At 37.5% G+C, this 19,231-nt stretch overlaps 2 protein-coding genes across 4 annotated transcripts; both read right to left on the reverse strand.

Annotated features, from left to right (window-relative positions):
• Positions 1-699: 699 nt before the first annotated feature.
• Positions 700-10,966, reverse strand: LOC110736856 (ATP-dependent Clp protease proteolytic subunit-related protein 3, chloroplastic-like). Of its 2 annotated transcripts, none has more exons than XM_021917183.1 (10): positions 10,491-10,966; positions 9,298-9,399; positions 8,409-8,531; positions 6,264-6,323; positions 4,302-4,398; positions 4,144-4,217; positions 2,396-2,449; positions 2,221-2,304; positions 1,924-2,049; positions 700-1,086 (listed from the first exon to the last, which is right to left on the reverse strand). In XM_021917183.1, the coding sequence occupies exons 1-9, from the start codon at positions 10,773-10,775 to the stop codon at positions 1,954-1,956; spliced, it is 975 nt and encodes a 324-aa protein (XP_021772875.1). In that variant the 5' UTR covers positions 10,776-10,966; the 3' UTR covers positions 700-1,086; positions 1,924-1,953. The 2 variants fall into 2 exon arrangements, with proteins under 2 accessions (XP_021772875.1, XP_021772876.1); XM_021917184.1 differs by lacking the exon at positions 700-1,086 and adding an exon at positions 1,093-1,182 and having other exon boundaries at positions 10,491-10,775.
• Positions 10,967-12,471: 1,505 nt separating this feature from the next.
• On the reverse strand, positions 12,472-14,954 carry LOC110736857 (stress-related protein-like). Of its 2 annotated transcripts, none has more exons than XM_021917186.1 (3): positions 14,640-14,954; positions 13,878-14,102; positions 12,472-13,257 (listed from the first exon to the last, which is right to left on the reverse strand). In XM_021917186.1, exons 1-3 carry the CDS (start codon positions 14,673-14,675, stop codon positions 12,760-12,762), a joined length of 759 nt encoding a protein of 252 aa, XP_021772878.1. In that variant the 5' UTR covers positions 14,676-14,954; the 3' UTR covers positions 12,472-12,759. The 2 variants fall into 2 exon arrangements, with proteins under 2 accessions (XP_021772878.1, XP_021772877.1); XM_021917185.1 differs by having other exon boundaries at positions 13,878-14,105; positions 14,640-14,951.
• Positions 14,955-19,231: the final 4,277 nt, after the last annotated feature.

Consider the following 19,231-nt stretch of genomic DNA (forward strand, 5'->3'; position numbering starts at 1 on the left):
TTGAATCTCTTGATTCTGATGGTGGACCTGGTCCCGCTCGTTGTTAATTTGTTTGTTAAGATGGTGGTTTAGGGGGCAACGCAGAGGGTAGGGGGAGAAGAAGCGCCGGCGAGGGAAAGGGGATGGGTCTAGGCGCGGCGGGAGGCGGGACCGGTGCTGGAGAATTGGGCGGGGCTGGGGGCAGGGAAGTGGTTGGGCTGGTGGGGAAGGTGGTGGTGGGTTTTTTTAGTTAATTATTTTTTTTAATTTAATGTATTTTATTTATTTTTGTTTTTTTGGCCAATTTCATGCTAACATGTATCAGACAACTTGTTGTAACAAGTTAAATGACCGGTTGAGACCATTAGAAGAAAATTTACATTAAAGTTCAGATTATTAAGTGAGATTATTTTGGGAGAATGAGCCAAAGTTCGGATTATTTCTGTTAATTTTTCCCTATATTTTTTTTTGATATTATTAATGTTAAAAAGATGCATCTATTAAAAAAAAACAAATGAATATTTCGGAATGAGTATAGGTATAACCTATGGAAATAGACTGTGCTTAGATTATGGCAACATATATACAGTTACATGAGAGGTGGAAAGAGGTTGATGAGGATACAACTCTTACAAAGGGAACTTTGGTGTATGGAAAAACCTTAATCAGAAAATTTGAGTTTTACCATTTTGAATTTTTTTCAAAGAAATAAACATAAAATTACCATGTGAACCTCAAGACATGAATAGATAAAACAAGAATTTGGGAGTAACATTAAATCATATACATTTGGATGCAATTGTACATAATCTACAAAACCAGTACTAAACCTTTTAATAAGCTTAAGTTCCAGAATCTCAGCATATGAAACAATGAAAACTCACTATATTACGCTGGCTATCTTCAGATCAGTTTGCAATGTACATAGCCATCGTCATTAGATAAATAGCTTGGCTTTTACATGAGTTCGTGACTTTTCATGATTAAATCTTGAATCTTCAGAAATTTTCCACGGTCATATAGGTACAAGCCCATTGCCAGCACAAGCCACCATTTATATGTTATGCTCTGCCAAATCCATGTTGCTTTGCTATCAGCAAGCAGTATCTGAAGCCAACACAAGTTCTATGAGATGAAATTTCCCCCAGTTCCCAATGGACGATATTAATTGCATATACTCAGATGTCACAATGGAGAAAATACCTTCAATACAAGATGGTGACCACCAATTTTTAAAAAGAAAAAGCTTGAGAAAATGAGGTGTTTTACCAAAATTTACTAGCACCAATATATGATATACAGAGTACAAAATAATATGAGTATGTATTACTCATAAATAGATTTAATGCTACAACCAAGTTTCTCTTCTGTAAACTCATGGGGAAAGAAGTCATAGAACATCAAATGCCATGGTTTATCAAAGCCTAAAAAGATACTCCCAGTGAAATAAATCTATCCCTCCCCAAATAGTAGTCATATTTTTTAATCCCTTAAACTTGGCTATAAAAATGTAAGGCATGAATCACGATAAAACCCTTTGTAAGTTATAAGCATCCAACTACCATGCCCTCCCCGTCCCTTATAGTAGGAAAATTTATGGGGACTTGAATCATAAAGCATAAAGAATTACTATTTCAAGAAAGGTGGCAGTCTTCCTATACATCCGAAAAAGTATTCATGTCAATTTTTTTGTTGTCCTTAATTCCTCTTCTTCAGGCCATTAGATGTTTAATTCCCTTCTATGTCACTCTCTTGCTACATGATCTTGATCACCTACCATAACAAAATCTTCCCCTCCTGTTTCTATAAACTTTTTCCCCAACCAAATGTAAGCTTAGCTAGATTTAGAAGCCTCCACATGAACACATACACATTCATATTATGCAATTACAATATAGCTCAATTGCTCAAAGAATAGGAAGAGCCATGAAATGATATACTTACCGAGAATTATAAATTATGTCAATAAAGAGGTTATATAGCATCAACAGCTTTAATTCCAGCGGTCTTGTCCCAGTCCTCAGGAGCAGAAACATCAGACATGATTTTTTCTTGGCCACGCCAAAGAATCTGTGACAAGATCAGTAAATTCATACATCAACCTTTTTTGCTTTCTATAAAGATGATGCAAATCGACTTTATGATTGAAGCACTCTATAGATGAAATCATACAAGAACCATGTAAGTATTAAAGTATGTAACACAAGAAATTTAGAAGGCATCAGTCATGAAGAAACTTGCCTTGTCTACGACACCAAAGTCCTTGGCTCTGGTTGCATCCATGTAAAATGGCCTTCTCATCACATTAGCAACAGCTTCCTCAGACTGATAACAAATATAACAAACAAATTGATTGAATAAATGCCTCACAAACAGATTCTGTTTTAGACAGCAAGAAAATCAATGTCATACTTACATTTTCTGTGTGCTTAGCCAATAGTCTCACAAGAGTGTCCCTGTTTATAATTACCTGCAACTCAACGAGATCAGATTCCCACACCAGTTGTCAAGCATAAGACTTGATTTAAATTAAAAATGACATGCAACGACATGGTATTTGCTTTCATGAGCTTACATCACTTCTTGAATCTAAAATCAGATACAAAATGATCAGTTATATACAGTGGCATACCTAACTTGGACTCTGTCAAGCTGTGCACTGTGAAATAATCGTTTTAATACCAGGATTTGGATGCTGCCAATACTTTAACATATTGTCCAATTTTAGAAACATATGGACAGATAATATTATCAATGTTTACAGCAATCCATGATCACATCTGGTATCAGCAAAGAGATTCAAGCAGTTGAATTAAGGCACACACCCTCCTCAAACTTTAGTTAACCTCCATCGTGTTTGCATAATGGTTTCAAATAAAGGTCACCACATTGTGATGATGACATGATGACCCAAGCCAATATAGACAGCATTTCACATAAGTCTGAAATTTTACTGGCTTGGGTCACCACATCAGCATGATGACTAGGGTGCTTCAACACCATTAACCTAGCACAGATCCCAGCCAGATAAAGAAACAGCAAGCTAAGACCAGGGTTGACCCTTAATGTTCAAGTAAACATGAAAGTGGAAATAAAACCAGAGGGCTTAACTGGGAGCTCTCAACATTTAAAGCCCGGAACGGAATTCATTTGTAGAGAGAGCAAATTGGACTAATGCTTTGTTTGGATAGCAAAGAAGGAAGGAAAGTAAGGGAAGGGAAAGAGGAGGAAGGGGAGGGAAGAGAAAGAGAAGGGAGAGATGAGCTCCATTTTCTCTCCAAATCTCTCCAATTTTGGAGGGATTATGCTTATTAAAGATAAAAGAAAATGGATCCTTCCCCTTTCTCCCTCCCCCCCCCCCCCCTCTCTCTCTCTTTACCCAAACAAGAGAAATTGTCCTCCTTTTCTCTTCTCTTCTTTTACTTCCATTTCCTTCTATCCAAACAAAGCGTAAAGCTTTATATGTCTTGGAAATATGATGAGGTCAGATATCCACATAAGCATCTCCCATTCGCTAGTCAGGCTCAAAATCATCCCCGGTGATGGGATAATGTTTCAGTGTTTCACTATCTCACAACTTTGGACAGGAACCATGTGGCACTACTAGTTAACTTTTCGGGCCATTTCAAATCACATTAATGAACCAAGTTCAATGAGTCAGATGGTGTAGATGAATAATAAAAATCAAAATACAGGCTGAATTAAAGTCTAAAAACAGGGATGAACCTCATCTTCTTTGCCCATATAACTTCATATTTCATTTCCATTCACATACATTTTACATGTAATCATGCTGTCTTATGGTCATGACTCATGCCAGGAGCAGTGATTTAAGCTTGGCGGTACCATAATATAATAAATACAATTACAATGTCTATAAAATTAAAATTATAGTGCTACCACAGGTAAAGTTAGGGCCTCGTTAGGAATAAACAAAAGACCTAGGCAACGAGTTATGGGATAAATTAGCATCTTGAATACACTAGATAAAGATCATATCCAGTGTAATTTTATAACAACACTTCTGCTTCAGAATAAACTACTCCAGTACTCCCACAGCTTTCAAGCATAAATAATATTATCAAAAATGTCAAAAAAAATTTGCAACAATGGAACTTGTTTTGCTGAGAATTTCCCCATAGGAAGAATATGATACAAACATACCTCTTTTGCACGAATTGCAACATCACTTGCTGGCATTAACCCAGATGATGGTACACGAGGTTGTTGGATCATGGCTGAAAAGTGTGTAAGCAAAATAATATGTTCAGCTCATGCATAAAAAGTTTATAACCCCATCAAACAAATATAAATGTGCAAACCTTTGGCATGCGGCATCATAAACCTTTTTCCCTTGGTTCCGGAAGAAAGAAGCAGGCAAGCGTGACCGATAGCAGCCCCTACAGCAACTGTGTGTATCTGAACTTGCAATAATGTCAAAGAAGCAGAACCAATGAGCAAATGACAAATTTAAGGAACAAAAAAATGCTTACAGAAACAGAAAGCAGGTGCAACAAATGTAAGCTCATTCAGATATTATCATCAAAAGCACATAATTGATCAGAAAAGGAAGAAATCATCAATAGATAGTAAAACAAGGAGGCATCTACGTGGGCATACAATGGTACATGTTAAGATTATGGCCTCAATTGGTAAATGCTGTTTTTCCGGCTTCTAAGTTGGCAGCTAACCATTAAATAGTTGATCTTGTCTATATGTAAATGAAAGCTTAGCATACATCAAATCACTAGTTAAAAAGCCTTACACTTCCCATGTCTCCATCACCAATCTAAATGTCCATAATACTCCAAGAGCCACCACACCTGAGCAGATTCGCTACGGGAAGGACCACATCTAGGACCATTTCAGCTCTATCAATTTTAGAGCCAAATTGGTACATCACAGGATTCACAGGTATAGGAGGAGAGGAAAAGTGTGCATATGATGATCTTTGGTGTTTAAGAAAAGCAAGCAAGAGTCAACACAAAAGCAAGGTTTGAACTGACAATGAAGGAGAGAAAGAGGCAAGAAGAGACAAGAAAAACTGCAAAAACTCAAGAGGTAGGGAAAAAGAGGATAGGTACGAGAAAGATAGCACAATGGATCGCGGCATGTAACTGATACTACATTACTACTTCCATTCTTTTGTTGGTTAAGCTTTCTATTTTCATTTGTTCCTTTTTATAGGTTACAATTTTGTTTATTTCATATATTAATTAATATTACCTTATACATACCCCACTTAAAACACACTCTTTCTTCCATACGAAACCCATTATAAAACTCTCTCCCAGTTTTTTTAACACAAGCCCCGCGTTATACACTCTCTCCTACTTGGTTTAAATTGAAATACTGACCGTACTCACTATTTAGGAACTGAAGTAATAAAGTAAAGGGTTGAAAGTAGGATGTTACAATAAATTCTTAAATGTAATGAAATGGATTTAAATATACTTCGTATTTTTCTTCCACTCACTTTTTTTTTTCCTGCCTCAACTAAAAGAAACAACTGCCTAGAGAGACTCTGAGGAGTAGGAACTGAAAGGAAGACTGAGACCCAAAATATTCATTGAAAGAAGGGATGTGAAAATGTAAATTATAATTATGAGAGGATTGTCCGAATTCCTGTTCCTAGTAATAGTACTGGACTACCGGGCCACAAGCCAATAATAAAAAATTCAAAAGGTGATAACATTAATTAATAACATTGGTAAAAACATATCATGTGCTAATAAACTTGGTAATTAAGGTGGCAATGGATTATAGCTGTAGTAGATAAAAATAACAACACCAACACCAAAAAGAAAAACAAATTACAGAAAATAAGAATACTAGTGACAAACTCACACTGCATATTCATCAACCAAACTAAATATACCCTAAATTGTATAGCTGTAGTCCTTTTCATCTAAATAGATAACATTATCTCTCTCATCTGCTTGACTTAATCATTGCTCGAAAGCCTGACTTGGCTTACATTGGGACTGAATGTTAAGTGGCACATGTGACTGAATCAAAGTAGTTGCCACCTGACATGAAGCTGACACTAGTTGCACTCCAGGTAGACCAGAATCATATAGCAACCATCACTGTTTCAACCAATACTCATGAATAGCATGCTTTATCATTTTTATATTATTCAGCTTATTGACAAATTGAAAGCTCTACAAATGTCACTTGACTTCCCATTTAAGACTAATGACAAGGAACAAGAAATTACACAGCAACCTAAGTGTTAAAAGGTGTAAGAATCCAGCAAATGCAAATAGACAGAAAGAAGCTACCTCATTTTTAAGCTGCATCATCGCATCATAGATAGCAAAACCTTCGGTTTCCATTCCAACCTGAAAATCATTAAGAATAAACCGATAAGCTTTACGCTCTAGAATATAGATATAGATAGCCAAACTTCCAATTAGTACCAAGCCCAGCAACAGGAGAAGAGGGTTTTAGCAGAAAAGTAAATAAAAGATAGTAGATGGAATGACCGAGTGAGTTTTGAGACTTGACATACAAAACCTCAGCAACCAAAAATCATCGTAAAGAAGAATAACTGTCATAACTTTACACATTTTATGTTACCCAATTGAAGTATCAAAGGACCAGATAGCCAAAACCCTTCTATATTACACCTCCACATTTCATCAAACAAGTTTAGCCTTTTACATGTGAATGATCAGAGGATGGAACAAACAGAAAGCAGGAAAGAAGCGAAAAAAAATTACTTGACATCTACACCATTGCGTTGATTAACAATAATCCACTCATGTAAGCATCAATTAATTACAAAAGTTAGAAGGTTTCAGAAGAGATTTCAAATATGAGGCATGCATACGACTGGAAAGCCACAAAAAAACCAGGCATATTCTTACATAGTGAAGACTCCACCTTGATAGGCCTTAATGTTTTTGTTTATTTATAAATGATGGAAGTCAAACCCATGTTGCAAATATGTTATTTTATTAAACCTCAGGCTATAAGTAGACTATGCAGATATTTGTTCTATATGTCTATTTGTGTAAAGCCAATACGTGTGACAAGTTGTTGTTTTGGGCTGGACGAATTTTTTGGATTGGATAATTATTTAGTCTTGCATAAATATATTGTGATAATATTCTGATTATTTATCTCTAACATATTTATCTTGTATTGTGATAAGATATTTATCTTTATTCTTATCTAACTAATTTGTTTTTCAGATTCAAATATATTTGTTTTTATCCCTTGAAGATAGGCTGAATATTTCTGTTGCAAGCTGAACGTTGGTTTTGAAATCCCAAAAATACAGCAAGATGAAAAGCAACGTTCAAAATTCAAAAGGGCTGAAAATTCTGTTGAAGCAAGATTTAAGGAAATCTGTTGAAGACTTTCAAACCTTTGAAGTCAGCTTTGCAACGTTTTGAAATCAGCCTAAAGGCCTTATAAATAGCGTCAAGATATGCTGAAAAAACAACAACAAGAACAACAACGACGAGAACTCTCAAGAACTATCAAGCTTTATACACTATAGCAAGAGTGTTAAATATTTTCTCTCTAAATTCTTTAATACCTTATTGTGTGATTAGATGGAGAGAAAAGAAAAGTGTATCTAAGAGTGGAAAAAGTATATATCAAAAGAGTGATATACTTAGAGTAAATTTATAATACTCAAAGTATAGTAAAAGTGAGTTAGCTTTTATTTCTGGGAATTGAGTGTCTAAGGTGTAGCGGGAAGTGCTATGGAGAGAAGATAGTGAGATCTTCTAGGTTGCTTTAGAACTCTAAGGGAAGAAATAAAAGTTGGTTAAAATCCTACGGGTTGGACAACCCTAGGCGGAGACGTAGGCCTTTGTGCTGAACTTCGTAACAATTCCTTGTGTTTATTTCTGTTTTTATTTTTGCCTTATTCTTACTTTCGTTCTTTGTTTTAAACAGTTTTAACAAAATCCAAAACAAACGTTTATAACCTTCTGCTTACTAACTGTTTTACTTTAAATAATTTTCAAAGTCTTGATTTATAAAACAAAGATCAGTTTATTCCGCCCTGTAACTGATCTCAAGGCCTTGACATTTTCAGTTTTGCGAAAAACGCCCATACTCTATTCAACCCCCCCCCCCCCTTCTAGAGTATTAATATGTTTATTCCATTACCATTGTGATCCTTTCACATAGGATCAGAAATCCTACCTATTTTCTTTAACACTATCAATACAGACATATACAAGATAAATATTCCATTTATTCTTTCCATATTCTTCATTATATCCAGCGAAGGAAATGGTGCAACTGTGCAAGTATATTTCCTATAATATTTCATGCCATTTTTAAGAAAAAGCTATGCTAACAGTCTATAATTACATGTCATCTAGTCCACCTTATTCAATACCAAAATAGCCTTGTATAGCCAAAACAGATTGCTTGAAATACAAGGACACCAAACATTAGCTTACCGTTTCACCATCATCCCGGGTGGTACCAGTAGAATTTATATAAATATATATAGGTTCCTTTGCATCCATCCATTGCAAGTACATCAGTTCTGCAATCACAAGCTCCGTGACAGCAGGAACCAACTGGCAACGAATCACATTTTTTAATCATACTACAAACATCTGCATGTAACTTTTTAAGAGAGAAAACAGAGCAACTTGAAACACTTAGACAAAAAGAGGGGAGGGATACACATAAGCATTACCTATGATCATATTGCTTGTCATCTTTTCTTAAGGACAAAATAAATTAGACAATTTGACATCAGCAGAATAATTTTATAATAAATCAAACCAGATCCTCAAACAAACATTGCTTCACTTCACACCAAACACTGCCTTAATTTATTCATGTCTATATCTAACCACCATTCTAAATGGAAATCTTATTGACCAGATCCGTGAGTACAGTATACTACCAACATCACTAAATTAGCTTACTGAATAGTGAATACCCAGAAAACAGTATAGTCCCCTCAATGGGTTAACACATCAGAATGGCATTTTAACTAGGTTCTTTTTACTACCTTGAGTCCATGATGCCAAGTTGCCAACTAATTTATATACCTCTGCCTTAGCCAAGCCTTCATTGGGGAGGAGGAGAGAGGATGAGAGTATCAAATTATATTTATTCGTAAAAGTGAAAATGTAATCTAACTGCAATGCAGCCACAAGATTAATGAAATACAAGAATTAATGTATGACTGGACAACTTAAAATTACAAAATACCTGTCACCCCACAACACAGAGTCTCAAAATTATAGTTCTTAAAATCATAAACTTCAGTATACCTACCCCACACTAATTATTCACAACAAAAAAACAGAATAATTGCACAAGAATACTTACAGGCATCCCTATGTAAACAATTCTTCCATGAAGCAACAAAGAAGGCAAATCTGGTGGAGGCCTCCTCGGCCTGTGCTCATTGTAAGAAACCGATCTTTCCACCTAGTTCAAAATCAAGCAAGTGTAAAGAATCAGAAGATCTCCAGAATAAGAATCAGATATTGGACATCATGCTGAAATGGATGAGAAGATAAGACCATACAACAAAAAAGTGGCCATTACAATCATTTAAAGTAAGCTTGCTCATGGAGCAAACAATTTAACTCTTTCCAGAATTTTGAGCTATAGCAATGACCATAATGCTCTTTGTTCCACCTTTAGAAAAACAAAATGCAAGAAAATCACTAATATGAACACCGTGAAACAAGCTAATTGTGGCATCCACAATCAACAATTGTACTAGTAAATGCTACAGCCTCCACATTCCAAAATGCTTCATAGGCTACTCTTAGCATTATGTACTGAAATAGCAATCTTATTCAATTCTATCTATCGGCTTATAATAGCTTTTCCCTCCTAACAATCTTTTTCATGAGTACACACTTTGCTTTTCTTCCTGAATTTCCAATTACACTTAATATCACCTCTTATAAAGTAATAATTATATCCTCACCAAGTAATCTCACATTTATCTACAACACCCTCAATACTCAAATCTCAAAAATGCAAGTTCCATCAAACTCCACAAAAAAACCAAGTAATCAAAGAGACTGCTCAATTACCCTTGTAGCTATGAGAACTTCTCAAGACCCCTAAGGCCCTATTACTCAAGCTAATCACGGTGTCACACTCGGCATCATTAGTTAACATTACTAACATCACAAAGCTCCATAATACAGACTACACTTACATTATCTAACCAGAATTCAATTTCCTATAATTCTATCTAAGTCACACTTAACAAGACTTGCGCTTTGTTTTCCTCGCAACTTTTCATCACCACTCGATACCTCCTCGGAATCGTAAATATATAATCGTCACAATTATCCTTACATTCCTCTACTATACCCTCAATATTCAATCTCAAACAAACAAAATCCATCAAAATCAAACAACAAACACCAAAATAGTTATCATCCCTTGTTATTACTTACTAAAATTACCATATAAAAAATTCAAACCATCAGTAAAACAAGATATAAATTCGATAAAATTGGAAGAAATTAAGGTAATAGCGCAGTTATAAATGGTACCTGAGCAGGAGTAGCCATGAGTTGAGGAGAATCGAACAAATCCAAATAAGGAGGAGAATCCGAATCAAGAGGCCTATTAAGAAACGTTTCGGGAGAATTAGCAGCAACCGAAGCAAGTTTCTTAAGAAAAGGGTCTTTAGGGTTAACTGGGGGCATAGGAATTTGAGCAGAATTTCTGGGTTTCATCGATAAATTTGTTCTGAAACTTCTTCTAGTTGAATTAACTGAGGTTGAAGACGATGAAATTGAGCAAGAAGCCATTGGAACCTGCAAACAATTTGCCATGGATAATAATCTGAGATTTTTCAAGCTTTGTAATCTGAAAATGGTGGTTTAATTTGTTGTTAGTTTTGGGGATTTTGAGTTTCTGGTTAGCCTGCTACTGCTGAGGCTGAGCAGCTGATTCCAGAGAGAGAGAGGCAGTGATGACTGGGGCTTAGAAGTTGGGCTAATAGGATATTAGGATGGGCTATATTTAGAGGCCCTCGGTTTTTTATTACGTGCATCCTGATGTATATAGACAATATACGGAATAACCGAGTAAGCAATCTAGCTTTATATGGTTTGGACGAAATCTTATGAGCTTAGAGGTGGTGGTTCAGTAGAATCTTTCATTTTACCTAAAAAAAAATAGATTGAAACTCTTTAGTCTTTAATTCTTTATAATCCTTAACTCATTCCTAAATAATCACAGGTGGTTGTTGTACTTGTTAGTGTATAATTTTGAACATTAATGTACATAGTAATGATAAATTTTAGAATATTTCAGAAACACATTATTGTATATATAAGTATGTTTAAAAATTAATGTGTAAATGGTGCAAAAGTCCACATTGTTATGATTATCTAAGGGTAGAGTAAGTAAAAGTTTTTTTGAACATAAATCTTAAATACTTTATAAAAAAAAAAAAAATTGATCAATTTCAAACTTATTTGAGAAAATTGACTGTATATGTGTGGGTGTTCATCTATTAACTATTATTAAAACAAAACGTTGCTGACGTCATTACTGTCCACATATCATTCACATAATAATTTTTTTCCCGGGTAAATGCATGGATGATGCCATATTTAACAAGTTTGAAATTTGAATATTAGAAACTTTTACTTTACAACTAAACCTATTGATTTATCTTTAAAAAATGAAACAATTGTAAATAGCACACTAATAAATGGACTCCTACATTGAAATATGTATTAGGCAACGTTTAACAAGTATTATATCATAATTTTGATGAAAATCTAAAACTATAAAATTACAAATATTTTTGTATAACCTGCATAATTCTTATTTATATTTATCCATTTTTCTAAATAAAGTACAAATTATAAAAATAGATTTTATATAAACCGTACATCGCACGGATCCTAACCTAGTATTATACTAAAATTAAGTTTTGGGGCGAATTGTTAAAGTTTTGGGTTAATTTGATTCAAATTCTATTAGCAAAAAATGATAACTCAAATAATGGCATAAGTAGAAGTAATTGAATTTAGCTCAATTCAATTCTACCTTGTTTGCATTCGTCCAAATCATGTAAGTTGGATCGAATAATTAGTTGTGGATAATTTTGTCATGGCTAGTATATGGACAAGTTCTTCCCAAGAATTTCTATTAAATATTCGATATCTCACTTCAAAAATAACATGTTAACAAGACATTTCAAGAATTTTGTTCAAGTCACTGTCTCACTGAACTAAGGAAACATGTTACCACTTACCAGTTGTGAATGAAGAGTGTTTAGCCGGGTTATTCTAACTTCTTAGGCCATGTTTCCATACACCAAGTCACCAACTGGATAACATGGTGCATAATGGCAACTTAGCAAGCTACTTCGTATTTATTTGTGTATTATACTATTGAAGGCGGTTCACAAACCACAACATACGATACTGCCATAAGTCTTACTTGCCATCCTCGACATACTACAGAGACCAACAAAGTACCAGCAAATATTTATCAAAGAAACGAGAAGTCAAGTACAGCAAAATGTTAATCTTTTTATAAAACAAGATTTCTTAAAACAGCATCCAGAACAGATTTATACATCATTACCATCAACTGAAGGTCTGAAGAATAAAGCAATAGATTTCCCAAAACCAAACATGAAAACAAGAACTGAACAGAAACACCACTAACATATTCTAACAACCAAAACTGCATTCCATAACCAAAAGCTTCAAGCTATGATCTATGAACATCCTCTTTTTTCTTTTTTTCTATTTTTTTTTTTTCCTGTTTGCAAGTTATAAAAAGAGTGATAAAAGCTCAGTGTGCAGCGGCAGGAACAGCAACACCATTTCCATCAGCAGCAACAGTCTGTGTCTCCCCATCCTGACTTTCAAACACCTTCGCAATCTTGTCAACAGGCACAAAGGGCAAATAGTTGGCAACTCTGTAACCCCTCTCAGCACCAACTTTCACAGTTTGATTATACTTCTCAGAGCACAAGGCTGCTGTGGGAACAATTACCTCAGCCACCTTGGGGAAAAGGGGAAGGCGGTTGAGTGACCGCCATGCTGAAACAGCATACTGCTCTGCTACTGGCTCATACTTGGTATAGATCTCTTTAGCTGTGGGCTCGTATTTGGTGTAGACATCCTTTGCAAATCCAGATGCAGTATCCACCACACCTACACGTTGAACTTCTGAGGCTACACCACGAGCTACCTCAGGTGCCTTTTGGGCCGCATCGAAAGCTCTGCTGGATACCTGCTTCACTAGGGGTGGAACACTATGCTGCACCTTGGACAAAGTGTCATCAACCTGCCAGCATCAGTTACACATAATCAGAAATACAGAATTGTAGTTCTTTTTTGCAATGAACAGTATGACATATCACAAATGGTATTAGCTTACAGTAATGATGATCAAATGGGAAGGCATCTTATACTAGCTGGTACTAGACTACATGATCCTACTATTTTATACATGCCAATGCTACGAAATATCCAAATGTAACATAAATGATGTCTAATTACAATTACCGCAATACACTAAAATTGACCGTGTTCATTTAAGAAATATCATCATTGAAAAAACCTCCACTATGAAAAAAAGTAGGAACAAGTAGTCTAGTACCAGCTAAGATGTTAATTTTCTCCTCTTGGGAAGTCAAAACAAACAATAGCATATGCATAACATTCACGAAAGAGGATAGACACAATCTATTCACATTTCACAACATTCTCAACTGAAATCTCAGCAAAAAGCATCGAAAGAATCCTTTTTTCTCATAGCTTTTAACAAGACATTAACACAATCTAGTAGTGATACGAGGTACTTGTTAGTACCCTGTGCAAACACAAAACAAAACACTATTGAAATTGAGGAAATATGGCCAAGAGTGAAGGATATATAACAGGAATCAGAATAAAGTGGCTGACCTTGCGATCAACAAACTTGAGAAGTTCAAGAGGAACTTCATGAAACCGGTCATAAACCGGACGGACAACAGTCTTAACTGTACCCTCGACAGTCTCGACACCAGGCTTCAACGGCCCGGACTTGTCCTTAGCATAACCATAGATGTTTGAAAAGCATAAAATGGCTTGCAGTGCAGTAGAATGCACAAATTCAAAGTACTTCAATCTTTCTTCTTCGCTTCCACTCTTCTGTAACATACAAACAACGATCAGTAACTTCTTATAAAATGCTTTCATAACTCAATCATTCATTATTAATTGTAGCAAATGTTTCTCAATCCAAGTTCCAATTTACACTTTCATAACGCCATTATTATTCATCTTTTCACTAAATACACTTTAATTACGCCATTAGTATTCTTAAATTTTTTTTAAAAAAAAAAAGTAAAAATACAGATTCAAACCAAAAGTCTATCTAATTCAGACAAACATCCAAAAAAACAGAATTAAAAGATTGTTGTGCCCGGAAAAATAACAGACGTTGTAGCAGAACAAGCGAAAAATTATTTGAAAATAATAAAGAAATTCGAGCAACAAATCGACAATTAGCAATCAAAATCCTAGAAATCAAATCAATAACTGAATCAAGTCAAACACACCAAAACAGAAAAGAAAATCATCAAAAAATAAAAAAAAATATATCATAAATTGTAAAGTCAATTGAAAAAAATCAAAAACATTACAAAATTAGAAAGAAAACTACAATACGTAACAAAATCATACCACTTGCTTCTCAACTTTGAAATCACCTTCCGCCATGTTGTGCAACGCCTTCTCAAACAAGAATCAAAGCGCAAAACTTAGGGTTAAGAACAAAAATTAACGAAACAAGAAATTTGAGGAATAAATTGGCGTGAAATTCGTTGGTCTAATGAATTTATCAAAGAAAGAAGGATTGATTCGTTCCAAATCTGGAGAGAAAATAGGAGGAGGAGAGAGAAAAGTCTTGGAAATTGGTGACGATGTGATGAGTGAATCACCGAAATGCATGAAGCATATAAATATAGAGGAAATGAAAAGGGGGGTGGGAATTCGGGAAGCCGTGTGCGGGAGAAATTAATAAATGCGGACCAATAGTTTGCTTAATTTGGGCATTATTTTGACTACTTGGTCGTTAAGCTAACCATTTGCCTTTCCTTATTTTTCCATCTACTCTGTATAAAATAATTAAATAAATACTCGTATATTATTTCCGGATTGTTTTATTATTACCGACGTTATTAATAAAAAGGCGTTTAGGTGTATGAAAAAATACAGAAAATGTGAATATGTAAAAATATTATAGAATATTCGCGAGAATGTAATGTAAATGGAAAAATGAGATTTGTTAAGAATAGAATGTGTAAAATAATAAAAGGTTTTGGTAAAAATAAGTAAATCATTATGAAAGGTGAGTTGAACAAGAAAATACAAAAAAAGGAGTATTATTTCATATATGATAGTTATACAGTAACTTATAACAGTTATAAGAGCTAGTTATTAATTATTATTGTTTCGGTTGAAAACAATGGGACCTTGCCGAAGGTCCACTGAAATGGAGAAGACTGGATTCGATCCAAGTTGTGTTGGGCCGAAGGTTTCCTGCACAGTGAACACGCGTAAACTAGCCTCGGGGGTGTTTCCGAGGAAGGCCCCTCCGATGCTAAAGTCAGTACAATGTGTAAAAGGAAGACACTATGCAAGAGAGTTTGTAGCTTGAGGCTTTTGTGGAATATTTCTGAATGCCAGAATGAGCATATGAATCTGAATCTCCTATCTCCCCGTGAATGTGTCAATATGATGGCTTTTATACCTCATCATACATGGAGAGGTTGGGCTTTAGCCCAATTGGCTTACTTTGTGGGCTGACCTTTGACCTTTGAGCAATTGGAGAGTTGAACCTTGACCTTGGGCTTTTAATTCGATCATTTAGTGCTTAGGCCCAATTTTGACTAAATTGGACCCAAACAACTTGCCCCCCAGACCCGATTTGGAAGGATGACGGGTCGGGTTTGATTTAATTCAGAAAAGGAGGGAAGTAAATGATTTAATTGATCCAAAAATTTGAATTTAAACCGTAATTAATGAGATAACAACGGTTAATGATTTGCGGAAGTTGGACGGATAATGGGCAGTTTAATCACAAGACATGTGTTTAATGGCTACTTAGTGGGTATTTAAGAGAAATTAAAGCACAGACTCTTCGTATCCCGTACCTGGAGATATAAACAGAGGCGCGTCATTCTCCTCACTTATTCACCAACACAAACCCAGAATTCTTCGAGAGAGAAACCAAGAACCCGCATCAAAACTTCGCAAATTCCCCGAGCATTGAGCTTAGAAACTGAGACTTGCCACTACGAACTCGTAAATCGGCAACTTTCGCTTCAGATTAAGGTAAATTCCTTTGATTTCAGTTTATTTTTTCTTCGAATTCGAACTCCTTCCCCTTTTCTTTCGACTTTTCTCTTCGAAATAATCCATGGCAAGAGGAGTTAGAGGTAGAGCCCGTGCTCCAAGAAGAGCAAGGCCGATTCCCGATCCTAGGAACAGGATTGGGACCTGGAATGGTCAAAGGCCGGAGTCTGACCCTGCTGAAGGGATTAGGGCGACTCCCCTTTCCTCGGCTCCTCCTCAAAGAACGGATGAGCCGAGCGCTTCTGGACGGGATGATGAAGTTCCCGCTGTCCTTTGGGATATCCTCCCTGGGTTTTCAGAGTGGGAGAATGCCGAAGTCGTTTCGGCCATGATAAAGAACCGCCCCTACTCATGGTGGGTAGAGAACGCCGATCAATATCGATTTGCCGAGCAAATTGAGTTGCATTACGGCATTTTTGAAGCTGATGGATATTGGTGCCGAATGCCCTCAGCATCCGATAGAATCCATCGTCCACCCCCGGGGTATGTGGGGGTGTACACAAGACAGCTTCAGTATGGGCTGAGGTTCCCTTTGGACGTTTTCGTCCGAGACTTGCTGATCCATTACAACATTTCCCTATGTCAGCTAACCCCCACCAGCATCCGAAGGGTGATGACATACTTATGGGTCTGCAAGTTCTTCAAGTACGTGCCGAACCTGCACTGCTTCAGAAAGCTCCATCGGCTAGTGCCAAATATTCAAAGTGGGCACGGAAGCCATGGTTCTGGGTGGTATCGGATTGAGTCCCGGCCCCAATACTTGACCATGTGGCCAAATGACTCTTCAGACAAGGACTGGAGAGGTCAATGGATTTGGGTTAGGGCACCCACAGATCCGGGCCACCCTTGCGTCTTCAGCGCTCCCCGGTACTTAGCTGAGCCTGATCCCGAAATGGGAAGTCTAGGTCCCCCCGCAGATAACGGGGCGGATCCGAACCTGGATCAGCAACATATCTTCGGCAAGCTGCCGAACCCGGGGGGAAGTGGTCGAATGCAGCATATCCCGGAGACTTGGCTCCCCGATACGCATTACGTTTTCCAAGAGAACATGCTAGCAGCTGTTGGCCTCAGCCGAAAGTTTAAGGATGGTAAGCTTCTTCGGCTGGGGCCGAGGCTTTTTAACCTCTTTTTCTTCTCTCGCTTTGCTTTTTTTTATGCTGTGCCGACATATCTGAGCTAAACTTTTTCCCTTTCCTTTTTTCAGAGCGGGACGAGACCAACGTTGGTATTAACTACGCTCGTCTTGGTGTTAACCGAGAGCGAGTTGTAACTGAACGGGCCCCGTCTATCACTGAGCCGAGGCATAGGGAAGTTCATCTGGATTCTTCCCACTTCCAAATTGAGGCTGTTGCTCTGTACCAGAGGCAGAAGCCTTGGTGGAAGAAGAGAGACCCTTTGTTTCAGCTGCTGAACGAAGAAGCTGAAGCTGCCCGCACAGCCGAAGAGGTTGCACGGGTACTTGAGGCTTGCGAAGGAGGAGAAGGGTCCTCCAGAGCTGCTGAAGCCGAAGCTGCAGCTAGAGCAACTGAAGAAGACGAGGCTTTGCTGAAAACCTCGGTGAGCTTTCAGACAACAAAATTTTTTTTTTTTTTTTTTTTTTTTGTTTTTTTGTTTTTTTTTTTTTTTTTTTACTCACATTCTTCTTCCCCCCTGTCTGTTACAGTCTGAAGAGAGTAACAGACACAGAGAAGGCAAAGCTCCTGTTCGTCCCGAAGACCAAATACAAGAGTCTTCAGACTCAGATATGGACGAGCAGCCCCTTCTAAAAAGGCGCCGAAGGATGGCCATCATCGGCCCTCATGACTTTCAGCAGAGGCCGATGACCATCGGCGTCGCAATAAGGGAACCTGAGGAAGGCAATGGATCGCCGAGGGTTCCCCAGCCAACACCCCAATCTCCTCAAAAGACCCCTCCGCCACCTCCTGAGATGGAGGTGGATCAGAGAACTCCCGAACCTAAGGGAGGGGTCCCAGAAGAAATGAAGAAGAGTGCTGATGAGCACGAAAATAAGGATGCCGTGATGTCCAGCGCTGAGGGCTTCACGGCAGACATCGCAAGAGAGGTTGAGGCTTTCGTCCTCACCCCTGAAGAAGAGGAGGTCATAGTAATTGACTCCTCTGAGAAGGATGATGCTGAGACAACCAAAGCTAATCAAGCTCCATCGTCATCCTTCCCTTCTTTCCAGACTCTGCATTCTGGAGAAATGGGTTTCTCGGCCCCCCGAATTCCAATCCCAGATCACATCTGGGACCTCATATGGGGTCAAAACCGAGAAGGAGCTGCAGCCTACTTCGGCAATTTTGCTGGCATGTCCGAAGTAGACAGGGCAAGGATCTGGTCGCTGAAGGCCACTGCTGGGATGGGCGAATCCAGCAGATCAGTTCCTGACCCAGCCAGGTCTAACCAACTGCTGATGATGCAGGTAATTTTCCTTCATTTCCTCCGAAATTCAGCTCTTTATATATATATATATTTTTTTTATTTATATTTATTTATATTTTTTTTTTGTCTTCCTGTTTTCAGTTCGTGCACAATCAGACTCTCACTGTAGAGCTGATAGATACCCTGCAAGATAGGGTAGACGCTGCTGTGCACGAAAAGAAGGTGGCTGAAGAGGAAGTTAAGCTTGCTAAGCTGAAGCAAGCAGCAGCTGAAGAGAAGCAGCAGGAGGTTGAGGAGTACGGGAAAAAAGCTTCCGAAGCCCTGAAAACCTTCTGCGATGCTATGGAGAAGGAAGTTTTTCCCCCACTGATGGAAGGGGAAAAATTCCTCCAGGAGCATATGGGAGTGGACGTCTCCAAATTCAAGGCTGCCGTTGAGAGCCGAATTCAAGAAGGAACTGCTGCACAAGCTGAAGTGCAGCAGCGTCTAGAGGCTCTTGAAGCCAGCCGAATGGCTGCTGAAGAGTTGCTCCTGGC

This window comes from Chenopodium quinoa, unplaced genomic scaffold (assembly GCF_001683475.1).
Source record: "Chenopodium quinoa cultivar QQ74 unplaced genomic scaffold, ASM168347v1, whole genome shotgun sequence".
Classification (NCBI taxonomy): domain Eukaryota; kingdom Viridiplantae; phylum Streptophyta; class Magnoliopsida; order Caryophyllales; family Amaranthaceae; genus Chenopodium; species Chenopodium quinoa.